Raw genomic sequence first — 16,184 nt, forward strand, 5'->3', positions numbered from 1 at the left:
CTACTATAATTATAATTTACCAAACACTCAGTTACTTTTTGTAACAGCTGCTTCTTATTTTAGCACAGTAAAAGTAATTTTTTCAAAATCTACAGTATTACTAAACTAAGGGCCCGTTTAGTTTACTGACTCGAGTTGATATGTGAGTTTATGTAAGAGCTTTTTTACTGTAACAAAAAAGTTAAATATGACTATTTATGATAATTTTTTACTGTAATAAAACTTAAATTTTAAACTCAAATTGATGAAATAAATGAGATCTAAACCACTAAACGATTGTTTTGAGTTCCTAGGGATCTAAACCACTTAACGATTGTTTTGAGTTCCTAGGTGTGTAGGATACCAAATTGAAATTATCCATAATGAAAATGCCTAAAATAATCTCTCGCCCGTTTCAAAAAATAATTTCTCTCGCAGCGAGACTTCCTTCACTTACAATCTCTCTCGCCTAAAATAATCTCTCTCTAAGCCTACGAAATGGTAGCATTAGCTTTCTCTTTTCCATTGAGCTTCTCAGTTGCTTCTCGCAACAGAACCTCCTCACTTCTTCTGAATTCTCCCAGGTAAAAATGACCCATTTCCATATTCACACCCACATAATTCACTTTCGAATTTGTGTCTATTTTTCCTTTGTAATATCCTTGTATATATATATTAACAAGTTTCGGCCATTAAACAACCTTTTGTGTTATTCTGCAGAAACCCAACGAGCTCCACAGTCTCCGCTTTGTCCACTCCGTATGGCCATTTTTCACCAGCTGGTATTTTGTTTTTATTTTTTTATTTTTTTGTGCTCCTTTTAGAGTACCGAAGAATTTCATCTTTCTTTCGATGAAATTTGTAAACTTTTTTGTTCTTTTATGAGTAATTCTTCCTTAATATTTCTTATTTCAATTTCAATTTAATTTTGTTAAGTTAATGGATATGTAGTTATAACTTATAACCCACATGGGTTGAGATGTTTTTGCTCTGAGAATGAAGCTGAAATACTGTAGAAAATCAGTTTTAATTTCATGAAATTTGTATACCCAATTCTTTTTTCTTTCAGCAATTGCTCTTGGAATGGGTGGAATTTGTCGGAGTCTGATGCTCCTAATTTTAGTTTAATTCACGATTATGTTACGGTCTTGGAGATATGTTTATAAGCCAAAAGTGAGATATTTTGATTTGAGAATAAAGACAATGTTGGCTTATGGGGTAGCGGTTTTCTATGCTGTAAAACTAGAAAGTGGCTGATTTTTTTTTTTATTTATTTATTTTTTTTTCGTATTTCTTTTTGGGTGAATGTTGCAGGGTTATCGAGTAAGACATCTGTATCTCCTCTAAAGCTTGATGAGACGGATTTTCTTGATAGCAGTACAAGGTGTTTTTACTTGTGTTTTTTTGCTTAATATCATGCTGTTGACTTCTTTTGGTGTTGCATTGGTTTTAAACTGATACTTTCTTGGGGAGTGTGTTTCTCTTGAGGTGTATTATCTAGTAGTAGAGAGTTACTTTAGCAACCCTCTATTTTATATCTATGTGACATAAAAACTTTAAAAAGTTATATATATTATCGAAACACGATTTATAATGTAATTATTACTGATATCCCTTTTGATTTTCTTGATATTGCTATATGAAAGAAAGAAAAACTTGCAAATGTTAAAGAACTGAGTCGGTAGCGATGCAGTTACCTAGTTTTATTGCTGCTTCTAAAGTTTCAAATGTGCTCCATTGTGTCTGCTTTTCTATATGACTTTTTAGTTGATTTTAGTTATTAACGCGGGATATATGTTATAGTTATGGTGCTATAGAAGCCAAAAAAGGAAATCCTCCCATTATGCCTGCAGTGATGACCCCAGTTGGACCTTTAGATCTCTCGACTGTATTACTAAGGAACCGGATAATCTTCATAGGGCAGCCCGTGAACTCGCAGGTGGCCCAACGAGTCATATCGCAGCTTGTGACACTGGCAACTATTGATGAGGATGCCGATATTCTGGTGTGTTTATATTATTGTTTTCTATTTGGCTTTATCCTATTTCCATTATCACATATATTCTCTGGTAGTTGCTTTACAGAATAAATTGTCTTGTGCCTGCAGGTGTATTTGAATTGCCCTGGTGGAAGTACATACTCTGTCTTGGCAATTTATGATTGCATGTCTTGGGTAAGATGATGTAATGTTTCAGTTTTCAAGAGTTTCTTTCTATTTTTTTCCTTTCTAGATGAGTTAAAGAGTTGCCTCTTTTCTTTCCTCTTTCATTCCATTCTGTTTTGCCCTGTTGAAGTTCTCGAAACATCTTAAAAGAATGAGGGCACAAGTTTGAATCATAGTACGGCAGTGTGTTATATCTTTGAAATGTATACATACTTATGCCTTGTAAATTATGGCCTCCAATGACTTGAAATGAAGAGTATTTATCAGACTCTTTGAAAATAATTACTTTGACATCATGGTTCGAATTTATGTTTTTAGATCCAAATACATTAATTTCATCAACTCCTCTTTTAGTTTTCGTTGGGGATCATTTCATTTTTAGTCTGTAGCACATATATTTATGATTTATATCCTTAAATATGGAAAAAAAAAATGATCAGTATCATTGCAGTGTGAGCTTTCATTTTTCTTCCACCCCCTATCCGTGGCATCATGTCGGCACTCAAGAATTAGTATTAATCTCTGTTATGACTTCTGATAAAGTAAGCACACTGGAACTTTTGATGTGTGGGTCATTGAACTTTGAACAATGCTTGAATATTCTCTGGTTTCGATGTGTGGATCATTGAACTATGAACAATGATTAAACTAATCACACTGCAACTTTTGATGTGTGGGTCTTGAAGAATGATTTATTTTCTGATAAACTAATCTCTCGCTTATTCTCTTGAAGGATGATCCTTGTCCATTTTTCCAGAGGGAACAACTGTTTGTCATGACACTTATCTTATGTTTGCATTACATGATTTCTTTTGTTATCAGATAAAGCCTAAGGTTGGCACAGTATGTTTTGGGGTAGCTGCAAGCCAAGGAGCTCTTCTTCTTGCTGGTGGAGAAAAGGGAATGCGATATTCGATGCCAAATGCACGTATTATGATACATCAACCACAGAGTGGATGTGGGGTATGAACCGACTTTTTTTGATTTTGATATCAATAAAGTTCCGAGTTTCTTATCAAAAAAAAAATCATATAGATGCTTAGGAAAAAAATATTACAAAACAATCTTGTCTCACCTTCCTTTACCGTTGCAGGCCATAGAAATAGTGGTGATACTTGGTAAACAAGACAAAGTTTTGATATCGATGTGTTTGTTATTCCTTTTAGCGTCATCTTATTAAAGCCTAAATAAATAAGGCCAGAAAGAAAGATAATGTATAATGTGGCTTCAGCACAGACTTATTTAGATAGCAGGGGCGTGATTATACATTCTATAATGTTATTTTTATTTTTTTGGTTCCGCATGCATGTACTAGTATTAAACCAACTTGTAATTTGTTGTTAAAAGATTATTGTCTCCACCTTATTCTCTTTGTAGTTGTGGGTGGGAGCTGGGGTGAGAGAAGAAGGTTCAACTATTTTCCTTGTCCATTTTCTTCATCTTTTTCCTTTCTTTTCTTTCCTTCTTCTTTTTTCTTTTTCTTTTTTTTTTTTTTTTCTCTTTCCTTCTTTTTATCTTTTTTTTTCTCTCTGTTTTTTTTTCCCTCTTTCCTTCTTTTTATTTTTTGAAAGGATCCTTGTCCATTTTCTGGTATGCCCTCAGCATAACTTAGTCACATTTAATCAAACAGGTAGCAGAGTTGATCCTTTTAGCTGTAAATAAATTATGAACGTCCGCGTATCTATAACTTAATGCAGTTCTTCAATCCACTAACCCCGCAAACAAGTAAAATGAGACTTCCCACATGTTCAGCATATTTTCTTTGACCTTCTACTTTATTCCATCCCTTCCTTTATGAGCTTGAATGACCAAACTGGTTCTGCAGTGGTCCAAATTGTGATGATATGTGCAGGGTAACAAGTTTGAAAAAGTTATTTGTTAAAAAAAAGAAAGTTGTCAAAATAGTAATATGTGATTCATTTATCCAAAATGCAGAGGTTAATTGTGCATTATCTGTTTGTAGGGTCACGTGGAAGATGTGAGGCGCCAAGTAAATGAAGCTGTTCAATCTCGCCATGTCAGTCTCTTTTTCTCCACTTACATTCATGCATTACTTGATTGTTCGACGATTATAATTGCATGTAATTGAGTTGGATTGCTTTAAGAAAAGAAGATGAATGAATCTATAGTATTTTTCCTAAACGAGTCAAAGTTTGGAAAGCAAACTCCTTTTCCATGAATAGCACTATGGTTGATTGCTACCGGTTGCGTAGCGAAACTGAAATAGTGAAATTAGAGAGAGCCTTGCACCAGTCTGCACTGCCACAAATAGAACTCACTAATGTATAGTTAGGGATCCCTGTGTGTGGAAATCCATGATTTACAACCTGATTTCCAGGAATTAGTTGTAATCTGATTTCTAGAGATTAGCTGTTAATAATTAGCTTAATTTGTTACCTAGAATAAAGGGATACCGGTTTTATATCACCGATTTCCTGTTTTTCTGTTTTTTTCCTATTTTAGTTGCTTATTCTCAGGAAGTGATCCTTTCCTTCCTTGCTATTTAAGTCTATACAATTCAGTCAGAATGATGAATGAGAATTATCGTATTCTATTCTCAAAAACTCACAATGTGATATTAGATTTTTTTTTAGTATTGTCAAGAATTCATTACAAAATTTCTACAGCTAGTATTTTCAGGGTGTCTTTGATATTTTGCATTTTATATGATTTTAAGGATCACCTTTTGTAGGCTGCAGGATGGGGATTCCTTTTTCTGTTTTCTTAAATTAGTTTGTCATCACTTGTTTAAATTTTATGCTAAAACTATTTGGTCCTAAATGCAGAAAGTTGACAAAATGTATGCTGCTTTTACGGGCCAACCTATAGAGAAAGTGCAACAATACACTGAGAGGGATCGTTTCTTATCTGTTTCTGAGGTAACTTTACTTGGTGACATCTTCATTTTTGTTCCTTTTAATATGTCGTTAAAGCTACATTGCCCATAATATAAATGCTTGCTAAAAATCCTCAAATCAACTTTCTGTTTACTTTTTGAACGATTAGCAGATTTACAAGAGAGTCAGAAATGAAAAAGGAAAAACAGATTGTGTCAGACACATTATAAATAAATATTCAGCGGAGCTTGTTACTCCGTGTGTGCCATAAAATGTCTTGCGCATTTTAAGTTTTGTAATCCGTCTTTGATTGTTGGATTTCTGTAGCCAATTAGATGGTTTAGAATTTTTTTTTTCCCCAAACCTTTTGCGCAATCAGTCACTTGAGTACATCACTTAATTTTCTTCTCAAACAATTAACCATCACATACTTCTTTCTTCCTTTGTTGCAGGCCATGGAATTTGGACTTATTGATGGTGTGTTGGAAACAGAATACTAGGTGGTTTTCTTAACATTCCGTGTCTTCAAAAAATGACTCTTTATTGTCAACTTAATATCTTGGGGTTGGCTCCAATGATCAAGTGTAAAGAGTCTTTGAACTAAATTTTCAGCGCTTCCCATTCCTTAAATGCCATTACATGAAATTTTGATTTTTTTTATTCCCATTTCATTTGTTTTTTTTTTTTTTTTCCCTTTTATTTTTTTTTTTTTTTTTCCCTTTTATTTTTTTTTTTTTTTTTCCCTTTTATTTTTTTTTTTTTTTTTCCCTTTTATTTTTTTTTTTTTTTTTCTTTTTACTTTTGCTCTAATGGATTCTTATACACGAGCTTTATCCATCTGACCCTGAAGGATCTCCAGCAAAGTAAGAACCCATTAATCAGTTTGATTTTAGTACTATTTTGAGAACTCTTGGTCCTGCCCTTCTCTTCCTTTTTGTTATGCACTCGTTACTGGTCACTCATGAGTGATGCTAACATTTCTCTCTCACTCATTTTTAGAATCTTTGCCTGCCTTGAATTTTTATAAAACTAAATCACCGGATAACTTGGCAGCTTGGCCGCTTGGCGGTTGGTTCCAAGGACAAGTGTGTTGGTCGACAATTTTAGTGATTTGTTGCAGCGCACGGTTTTGATTCACTACTCAGTCAACCGAGCCAACATATCGGTTCTAGCAAATGTTGGAAGCAACCAATGAATCGTTACATCAAGTAATTGTGCCGCTGTGGGCTTGCTGTGATCTTCTTTCATTGGTTACGAATTGTCACTTCATCCTAGGAATTGACCTTCATACTTTCATTTAGTATGAGGATTCGTACCATAATTCGAATTATAGTTCGTAACTCGTTACATTATTTTCTTTCATAAAAAATACACGTAAATCGAGAATGATTCTGAATTATAGTTCTAAATTCGTGAACTAAACGCCCACGCTCGACTGATAGCTCTTTAATCTTCCAACAACAAGAGTCGAGACATTACACCTCCTAGTCGACTTCTTTGGTGCCAATCGATATATCGGTTAAATTTAACAACCCTTCTTTGATCAACTTTTGAATCGGGAAATACGGTGCCAATAAATAATAAAAGACCTTTACTGCTAATAAAATAGTTCAGGCCACCATAAGACACAAATTTAAGGAGTATTATCATTGCCAATTACTCGATTACAACTGGTATCTTTCTAGTTTATGTATCCTTAAAAAAGAAGCCCCAAAAACATTCAACAGGTCCTGCTGTGGTTTCATAACAAGGTAATACTTGTACGGGTGTTTATATGTGTCTGTAAGTGTATACTGTATGAATGTATATATGTTGAGATTCTATTTTTATACATATACTATAATTCAGTGTACTACATAACTCCTACATTAAGAGAGAGAGAGAGAGGGGGAATAAAAATTCCGAATCTTCAAAATAAGCAATCTCCACTGAAGTGCTTTAAAACTCTCCAATAAACCTGTGGTATGCATAGGCATGAATCTTTGCTGTTACAATTTAAAAATAAAACGGCTATCTAAACTACATAAAAGCAGTTCTTAACATTCATTGAAAGGAACACCATCCAATGTCTTTAAACTTCCAACAGCTAAATATCTATCTAGTTAGCACCAAGATCACATCGAGCTCTTGTAAATGTCTTTTTCTACTAAACTTCTGACTAGACAATTCGATCAATAGATGAAGGAAACTAGAAGCCTTTCATATATCAAGGTGGTTGTTTCAATACCCGGTCTCCGTTCCTCTCCATCTACGTGGAAACATTGACCTTACCATATGATTCAAATCAAACGACACTTGTAAAATGGACGTAAAGTCGCATCCTAGATAATCGTCGCACGGTTCCAGCACCATCCAAGACGAACCGTTTGATTTAAATCTTTTTACTGCCATGATCAATGGCCCCTATGGGCGCTGCAGTGAAAGCGCCCCACCCTAGAATCTCCCCACTGTAAAAAGCCCGGTTAAATGCAAATGGAAAGGATACCATTTTCCTCGTTCCCATATCTCCCGTTTTTCCAATTTTGCCATACAAACTCCAAGCCTCAAAACAAATTGTTTATATATACAAGAACATCAAGCAGTGGCAATTATCTACAAGGCACTAAAGTCCTATTCTACATTGGCAGACTAGAATGCTGACCTCATAGTTTTGAGATCAAAATGAAGTGTTATCTGTATTTAATGCCTTGATCAAATGCCTCAAATTAACTCAGGGAAGGGCCTTTGGCAAACATGGCCTCTTACCTCTTATGATCCCTCTGGGCAATATGCAAAAAACTCACTGATTTTTTTTTTAATTACCTGAGCATGTCTCCGGTGTGTAATTGTGGTCCGCTTAAAGCAGGAGATATGCTGAAAGTACTAAAGTCACTGTAGAACGAAGGATGCCCGAGAGGCATTGGCCTATCTGGAATTGGAGGAACCTCAATATCTCCTTCCATCATCTTCAGTGCTTCTAAAATAGTAGGCCTTAAAGCCACCATTACATGAGCACACAAAATCCCAACCATCACAAATCTCTCCATAATGCTCCTAGGGTTGGAGTTTACTGAATCCCCATCTTTCAGCAATGAAGAATCCAAAGCCTCCTCTAGTCTTCCAGCTTTTACCAATGACCACGCCCAATCAGTGAGCAGAAACACTCTTGGTGACTCAGAGGATGACAAATTGAGAGCTTTCCTTCCGCACATGATCTCCAAAACAACAACCCCGAAGCTATAAACATCGCTCTTCTCGGTCAACTGTCCATAAAGAGCATATTCAGGAGCCAAGTAGCCATGAGTCCCAGCCACTCTAGTTGTAAGATGGGACTGGCCTTCCTTGCTCTGCTTCGCAAGTCCGAAATCTGCCACTCTCGCTCTCATATCAGCATCCAGCAGTATATTTGTGGCCTTAATATCTCTGTGGTATATTGCCGGCTTCACTCCGTAATGCAAATATGCCAACCCCTTTGCCACATCCAAGATAACACTCTTCCTCTGAGGCCATGTCAACCTTTGCCTCTCAACTCCACTCCGACCATCTGATGGAGGAAACAAATGATCATCCAGATTCCCATTTGGCATATAATCATAAACCAGATACCTCTGGCTCTCCCTCTCATAATTCTCATCCCCATCAACCACACAACACCCTCTCAGCGGAACAAGGTTCCGGTGCTTCAAATTGCTAATGATCTCAACCTCATTGCAAAACTCTCCATCCCCTTCGAAATCCAACTCTACAATCCTCTTGACCGCGACCACACTCCCATCCGCCAAAACCCCTTTGTAAACTATCCCAAACCCGCCTCTCCCAATGAAATTCTTCTGCGAAAAATTCGCCGTCGCCTTCTCCAGCTCCTCGATCTTAAACCAAATTGAACCCGTATTCGGCCTCACTCTAGGCCTAGTCCCTTGTTGTTGTTCCAGTTCCCCCTCCATACCAAACCCTCCTCCTCCTCTTCTTTTTCCTCTCCACCTCCTATCATACCAAAGATACAACCCCAACAAGCTAAACATTACAAAAACAGCCATCCCAGCTCCAGTTAACCCAAAAACAAGAGGCGCATTGATCTTACTAGTGGACCCCACATGGGAATCCAAAGTCAACCCAAAAATACAAGACACAGCACTATTACTCTCGGGACCAAACTCATTAACAATCCCAGCAGCATAAAGAATAGTGTAATACCAACAATCTCTGGAGTGAGAGCTATTACCGTCAATGGAGGTCAACTCGGCCCGGACCTTCGTCCCGGCCGCCACGCAGCTGTCGCAGTTGGTCCCAATTGTCAGGTCAGACCTACAAGCAGAATCCAACACCGTCGTTTCCCCAAGCTGCCTCACCCAATCCTGAGTGGTCTCGATTCTTGCGCAGGTGTTGTTCGACATGACGAACTGCTGTGGCTCGAAGCAGTAGAAAACAACGTCGTTTGAGAAGGAGAGGCTTTTGGAGAGAGAAAGAGAGGTAAGCGTGGACTGGAAGTCGTTCATGCAGGAGATGGAAGTGGGGGTGTTTGGGAGATTGAATTGGGAAGTCTCCTTCAGGTGCTGGGCCAGAGCTATCCCGAAGAGGGACAAGAGCGTTTGGCAACAGGGGATTTCGGTGTAGTCGAATGTGGAGGTTTTGGTTTTCGGCGGTTGGTAGTTACGGCAAGTCGTTTTGTTCCATGCGATTCTCGATACGTAGTTGAGCTCCGTCGGACATGTCGAACCGTTGGTTGCGTTTGTCGGAGAAGGCGCGGCGGCGGATGAGAGAAAAAGTGGAGAGAGAAGGGAAAGGCGGAGGAGAGAGAGAAGGAGGTCCATGGTCTGGTTTTTTTTTTTTTTTTTTTTTTTTTTTTTTTTTGTTGAGAACTAGGTTTGTGATCTTTTGTTTTGCGTGACTGTAAAAAGATTGCAGTTTGGGTGGATTTGTTTGTTTTAGAGAGAGAGAGAGAGAGAGTAAGAGATGTTGGATTTGGATTGTCTCTCTCGTCTTGAAGTTGCAATCAGGGAGGGAGGGGATCACCCCTATAGTCAAACCACCACCTGCCTCGTTAATGGCGGCTGTACTGGTGTCCAAAGAGGAGGACGCGCCTGGCAAGGGAGGTGGCCCGCACGCGCCGTGTCAAAGGAATAAATTGCAGGCCGCCATTTTTGTCCTGTTGATTTTTTTTTTCCACCCTTTTCTTGTAAATCTGTTCATGTATTTAGAACTTGTTTAATTCTTAGATTAAAATTATGAGATTAGAATTATTTTTAATTTATGTATATTTTTATAAAAAAAATTATTATAATAAATCATGAATCACAATTCAAATCAAAAAACGAATCCTCTCTTAATTTAAGAAATCTCCAAAGATATAATTGAACAATTAGTGCTTTTGGTTTTGTTTGGTTGACTAATGTCGCAATTCTTTCACGCAAGTTTATATTAAATTGTTAAAGGAAAATAATGAGAGAAGTAATTTTTTTTAAAGCATGAGAAAAGTAAAATAAAGTCATGGTTAACTAACTTTTGGTGTTTATTTTATTTATTTATTTATATGATGAATTAAAAAATAAGAGGAAAAATTATTTTGATATTTGATTTTTTTGAAAAAAAAATAACTTTTTGTATCTTTTGTGTGTGTGTGTGTGAGAGTTTTTTTTTTTTTTTTTTTAAGTACTAGTAAAGAGTGTCACGTGCACCTGTGTTTGTAAATTAAATAGTAAATACCATATATAAGTTTAAGTTATATTACGTTCAATTAAAAAAAATATATAGTAGTGACATTAAATGAATATGGAAATAGTCTAAACATGATTTTCTCTCTGACAAATTTCTCTCACTCTCTTTTTATTTGAATTTGATGATTTATCACTCTTTTTTTTTTTTTTTTTTTGGAAATAGTCTAAACATATGGGATCGGGCCTTTCCGTGGTGGGAGCGCTTGTGTTTGTACTCAGGGTCTAAGGTTCGAATTCCGAAAACGACATCTCTTTTAGAGAGTAAGACGGCGTACATATGGGATTGAGATTTCTCTCAAACTTGTCATAGTACGAGAGCCTCTTTGACACTAAAATCCACTTTTTTAGTCTAAACATGATTTTCTCTCTGTCTCTCTTTTTATTTGACTTTGATGATTTATCATTCTATTCTTCACTTGTATTTTTTCTCTTTTTTTTTACAATTTTTTTTTAAAATTTTTTTTACAATTTTTTTTTGTTTGTTTTGTTTATTTTAGCCGAAATTATCTGTCACAACAGCCATCAAGAAGCCCATCTTTCCAAATAAAATTTACATATGAATTATAATTTGTTTTTACTAATTTTAGTCATGGAAAAATAGAAGAATAAAATATTATTTGCTTCTTTTTCATCATTATATATATATATGGTTTGGGCTATCATATAATTTTTTTTAGCTTTCTTTCACTTTCGTTTAGAACGTATTTTCCCAAATATTAAGGGTTTTTTTTTTTTTTTTTGCCTTAAAACGTAAATAAAATAACTATATGAACTTTACTTTGTTCCTATAAATTTTAAACAGATGCAGTATAGAAACATAAGAGATTATGTTACTTATCAATATTATACATCTCTTTCTTTTTCAATTTGCTTGAAATTTTATTTTTATTTTTATTTTTTGAAAACATACTCTTTTCTTCCTCTGTTCAACCATTCCAATTGAGTGACACAAAAGGCCTAAAAGCACAGATGTTCAAAGAGAATAAAAAAAAAAAGAGAAAAATAGATAAAGGTTACAATTACTCTTTTGTGATTTGCCTAATCATGAAATTATTTAGTTTCCAAGATATATATATATATATATATATATATATATATAGAAAACACTATGAAAATCTTCATCTTCATTCTAGTTTCTATAGCTTCCTAAAAAATTGGACAGTAAAAAAAAATAAATGGGACCTATTCTGGTACATAAACATATTAGTGGGTCAGGTTTTTTGTCCGTTAGATTTACATAAAATTAAGTAAAAGTTAAAAAGTATACATATTAAACGGTTAAACAAACTTAACCTACCGGTACACCAGACATACTAAAGAATCTCTCAAAAATAAAAAATAAAAATGTATTAGAAAGAAAAAAAAAAGAGTCTACTATCCCATTACACAATGAACTTCACATCTAATAATTCATCCCGCTTTTCATATACAATAAAAAGCATCTATAATGCAATATCAATTAGTGCGTCAATGTCAAAATTTAGCATTTGAAAAAGGAAAAACGCTGTTCAATGAGATGCTATTCTTGATACTAAATTTAGTATATATGTTGTACCTAATAGTAAATTAACCTCTAAATATAATATATACCGAATTTTAACATTTGTTTGATATTTATTTAGAGAAGTTTTTGTTCATATAGATTTACTCTCGTATATAAGTTTTCAACACTCGATAGTTGTCCACGTTAAACATATTGTCTTGTATGATTTTTTTTGTTGGATCATGTGGTCTTATATAATTTTTGTTTTTACATATGTGTTTACTTCAAGTTGACGTGGTAAAAAGAAATAGGGAGAGAACAAAAAAAATTAAAATTAAAAAAAAAAAGGAAAGAAAAGTGGGTGAAGCTTTTTTCGATTGTGTATCTCCATCGCATCAACCCAACAAAGTGACAAACTCTAATCATTATACACATACTAAAGAAGGGACGGTTTTGTGTTTATATTATAGTGTTATAAATAGTATTTTTCTTGTTTTACCTTTTTGTTTGTGTAATGACCATTTTGCCTTTTGCTGGTTTTTCATTTGATTTATGTTTAATCGGAGGATTTAAATCATTATTTGAATCATGGTTCATGATTCACTACAGTATTTTTTTTTTATAAAAAATACACGTAAATTGAAAATAATTCTAATCATATGATTCTAATCTATGAACCAAATGTCTCCTTAATTTCTACCGTTTTGGTCATTTGCTTCAGACTAAGTGTTATAGGTCCTTTTTTTTGTCTGTTTAGAAAGTTTTTGTCTCATTTTATCTTTCTGTTTGCTGCCTTCTACAACCTTCTACATCTTTTTTTTTTTTTTTTCCTCTTTTCTAGAGCAAATTTTCTTCCTTTCCATCTTCCTTCTCTTTGCGTATATGTTTTTGGGTGTTTTCTATTTTATTATAACTAATAGTGTGGATTAGAACAACCGGATAGGCGGATAAAGGTTTAAAAGGAAAAACTTAAAAAAAATTTAAAAAAAAAAAAACACAAATTTCAAGAAGAAGCAAGGAGGTCAAACGCATCCTCCTTGCCTATCGCCTCTTTTTATATATAGAGATATATATGTCTATGTTAAAATGATACCATCACATTGTTAAGTTTTTTTTTTTTTTTTTTTTTTTCCCTGTGAAGTATCTCAGATTTATTAAAATGAGTCTGTAAAACTAGCTACCACATGGGGGCAGCTTCCCTTAAGTCAAAGTAGCCATGAGAAAATATGACATTATTATCAAGTTATCATTTATAGTTCAAGTAATTTAGGGCTTGTTCTTTTAGAGTATAACTTGAGTATAATTATTGAGTTAAATTTGAGTTATAATTTGAGTTAAACTTGTAACTTGTGTTTGTGTTTGGTTGTGTACATTTAAGTTATGGTTTGAGATAAAAATCTTTTTGAGTTTGTTTGAGTGAGTCAAAACTTGAATTTGTATTTAGATAGTATTTTAATAAAAACTCAATGCTGATGAACAATTTTAATACGGTGTATGGGTCGGGTTTTATTCGTCTTTCGTTGTCAACGCATAGAAAAAAAATCATCTGAATCAGAATTAAAACGAAAAAGTTATAGCATTTTTAAGAATATAAAAAATATTGTTCATTAATTTGAGTTCGAGTTTCTGAACTCGGGTTGAAGGGGAAACTTGAACTCAAGTTTTAGTCCTAAACTCGAGTTTGAACTCGAGTTAAAAATTAAAAGAACATGAACTCGAATAAAGTTGTAACTCGAGTTACTTTTTTTTGAGTTTTTCACTCAAAAGAACAAGCCCTTAGTCTAGCAAAAAGTATAAACTTGCATCATTAAGGCTTGTTCATTTGTACCATAACTCAAAATTTTTTTTTAACTTAAGTTATAAATGTCCCGTTTATTTCACCGATTCAAATTTAGAATTTGAGTTTTACTACAGTAAAAAGTTTTTAAAAATAGTCACATCTAACTTTTTTTTTTACAGTAAAAAGCTCTCGCATAAAGTCACATTTCAACTTGAATTAAAAACTCGAATCAACGAACTAAGGGCCCATTTAGTTCGCTGATTCAAGTTTTTAATTCGACTTTATGTGCGAGCTTTTTTTTATAGGAAAAAAGTTTGTTGTGACTGTTTTTTAGAGCTTTTCACTGTAGTAAAACTTGAATTCTAAACTCGAGTCGGTAAAATAAACGGGCTTAAATGACCCTAAAACTATTTGAAATAAATAACAATTTAATATGTAAATGTTTTATTTGCGATAAGTAAATCTCCCAGCCTAATCCAATACAATAAATTGGTTTAAATAACTACGTGAAAAAATGTTTATGTAGGGACATTTTAAAAAAAATATTATTGTAACATGTACAAATTAGAGTACAATTATTTATAAGAAAATATTACTTGAGAATGTTTTAGGAAAAATATGTCTTAAACATATTTGAGAGAACTTATTCAAGCGGGGCAATCAGGAAAAAAAAAACATATTGGGGCAATTAGGGGGAAAAAAAAAACATAATTGACTTTAGAGGAATATATGAATAAAACAAAAAGAAGGACAAACAAAATGTATGTTTCAATCAAAATGTGCGTGATCGAAACACAGAGGTGCCGACATGCATTTCAATAGCGCCACGTTATAGAAAAAATATTTTGACGGGATGCATTTAAAATTGTGGTTGAAATCGAAATATTTTCACGTTTAAAACAAAATTGGAGTCTCGTTCACTTTATTGATTTGAGTTTATAATTTAAGTTGAGATGTGATTTTATATGAGAGCTTTTTACTGTAATTAAAAAGTTAGATGTGACTGCTTCTGAGAACTTTTTATTGTAATAAAACTCAAATTCTAAACTCAAATCGGTGAAGTGAACGGAACCATAAGTGGAGATGTATAGTTTAAAAATGGACAAAAAATAAAAGGGGGTTCCAATCAAAACGAACTATTTTGATCAAAATTCATTGATGCTTCTACTTCTATATTAAGGGCACAATAGAAAAAATATATTTAAATGAGGCGAATTTAAATACATAAGATTTCAATAAAAAAAAAGAAAAGAAAACAGAAACATGTAAATGAAGCAAATTATAGGTTTGTTGATGTTGGATTCCATCAACAGTAAGAAATTTCTACTCGACAATAAATGATAATTAGTTGAAAGAGAATGTTGCAAACAATTAGGAATTAAATGCAAATGATCTAATGCAGATCTAATAATAAATAAAAGAATTAAACTCTTTTTTTATGAGACTGTCAGGCAGTCCTTCTATTTATGTATTTTTTTTTTGTTTTACTTTTTTATCTTTATTTTTTGTGAATCTTTTTATATTTTATTTTTTTTGTATGTTTTTTAAAAAATATATTGTTTCTCATTTTTTCTTATAAGAGTAATTTTTTCACATGTATTCCTATTTTATTTTTAGTTGTTAAAAATTTTTCGTCAAATTTGTCTCTGTTTTTTTTTTTTTGTCAATTGTTATTTTTACATATATTTCTTTTTAAAATAAATTCAAAAATCCTTAGATGGCTGAACAACTGAATTTCTTATTATTTAGTAAATAATAAATTTTTTAAGTATTTTTAACACGACCATATGTGCAGAACACGTTACAAACTAGTGATAGATAAAAAAATTAGAGTTAAGACGCAATTTTTAGTAGTTGACCATTAACGAAACCTACATTCTTTTTTTAAAAAGAAAATTACATTTAATTAAAAACTAATAAATAGTCATCTCGGTGCAATGCTAATGACCTATTCGAGACTTTCTCTATATTAATATTAAGAGACTTTTTTTGGTGTTCTCTTTTTTAAGAACACTAATGTTCACTGCTTATCAGCCGTTAGATTTATATTAAATTTGATTAAAAGTCAAAACAGATTGAAAAAGAAATATATATTTAACGGTTGATAAACAGAGAATACTGATGTTTTTAAAAAGAGAGAACACTAGAAAAATTTTCTAATATTAAATAAAAAAGAGGAGAATGTTTACAATATTTTCTCCCGATTTAAAAGTTCAATGCTAATTAAGATAAATTTATACGATTATGT

At 33.3% G+C, this 16,184-nt stretch overlaps 2 protein-coding genes across 2 annotated transcripts; one reads left to right on the forward strand and one right to left on the reverse strand.

Annotated features, from left to right (window-relative positions):
- The first annotated feature begins 348 nt into the window (after positions 1 to 348).
- LOC21406958 (ATP-dependent Clp protease proteolytic subunit 6, chloroplastic) lies at positions 349 to 5,642 on the forward strand. Its single transcript, XM_024170411.1, has 9 exons — positions 349 to 563; positions 700 to 761; positions 1,294 to 1,363; positions 1,783 to 1,984; positions 2,087 to 2,152; positions 2,966 to 3,106; positions 4,107 to 4,160; positions 4,930 to 5,022; positions 5,433 to 5,642. Exons 1-9 carry the CDS (start codon positions 478 to 480, stop codon positions 5,478 to 5,480), a joined length of 822 nt encoding a protein of 273 aa, XP_024026179.1. The 5' UTR covers positions 349 to 477; the 3' UTR covers positions 5,481 to 5,642.
- Positions 5,643 to 6,603: 961 nt separating this feature from the next.
- Positions 6,604 to 9,782, reverse strand: LOC21406959 (probable receptor-like protein kinase At1g11050). Its single transcript, XM_010105607.2, has one exon. It carries the CDS (start codon positions 9,768 to 9,770, stop codon positions 7,779 to 7,781), a length of 1,992 nt encoding a protein of 663 aa, XP_010103909.1. The 5' UTR covers positions 9,771 to 9,782; the 3' UTR covers positions 6,604 to 7,778.
- Between the last annotated feature and the right edge of the window lie 6,402 nt (positions 9,783 to 16,184).

The sequence above is a fragment of the Morus notabilis genome, unplaced genomic scaffold (genome assembly GCF_000414095.1).
Source record: "Morus notabilis unplaced genomic scaffold, ASM41409v2 Scaffold165, whole genome shotgun sequence".
Classification (NCBI taxonomy): domain Eukaryota; kingdom Viridiplantae; phylum Streptophyta; class Magnoliopsida; order Rosales; family Moraceae; genus Morus; species Morus notabilis.

What these genes read in the sequence shown, in the direction of transcription:
- LOC21406958 (XM_024170411.1), top strand. Translation starts at nt 478, where the DNA reads ATGGTAGCATTAGCTTTCTCTTTTCCATTGAGCTTCTCAGTTGCTTCT. An exon ending in CTTCTTCTGAATTCTCCCAG is followed by an intron (nt 564 to 699) that starts GTAAAAATGACC and finishes GTTATTCTGCAG; the next exon opens with AAACCCAACGAGCTCCACAG. An exon ending in AAGCTGTTCAATCTCGCCAT is followed by an intron (nt 4,161 to 4,929) that starts GTCAGTCTCTTT and finishes TCCTAAATGCAG; the next exon opens with AAAGTTGACAAAATGTATGC.
- LOC21406959 (XM_010105607.2), bottom strand. Translation starts at nt 9,770, where the DNA reads ATGGACCTCCTTCTCTCTCTCCTCCGCCTTTCCCTTCTCTCTCCACTT.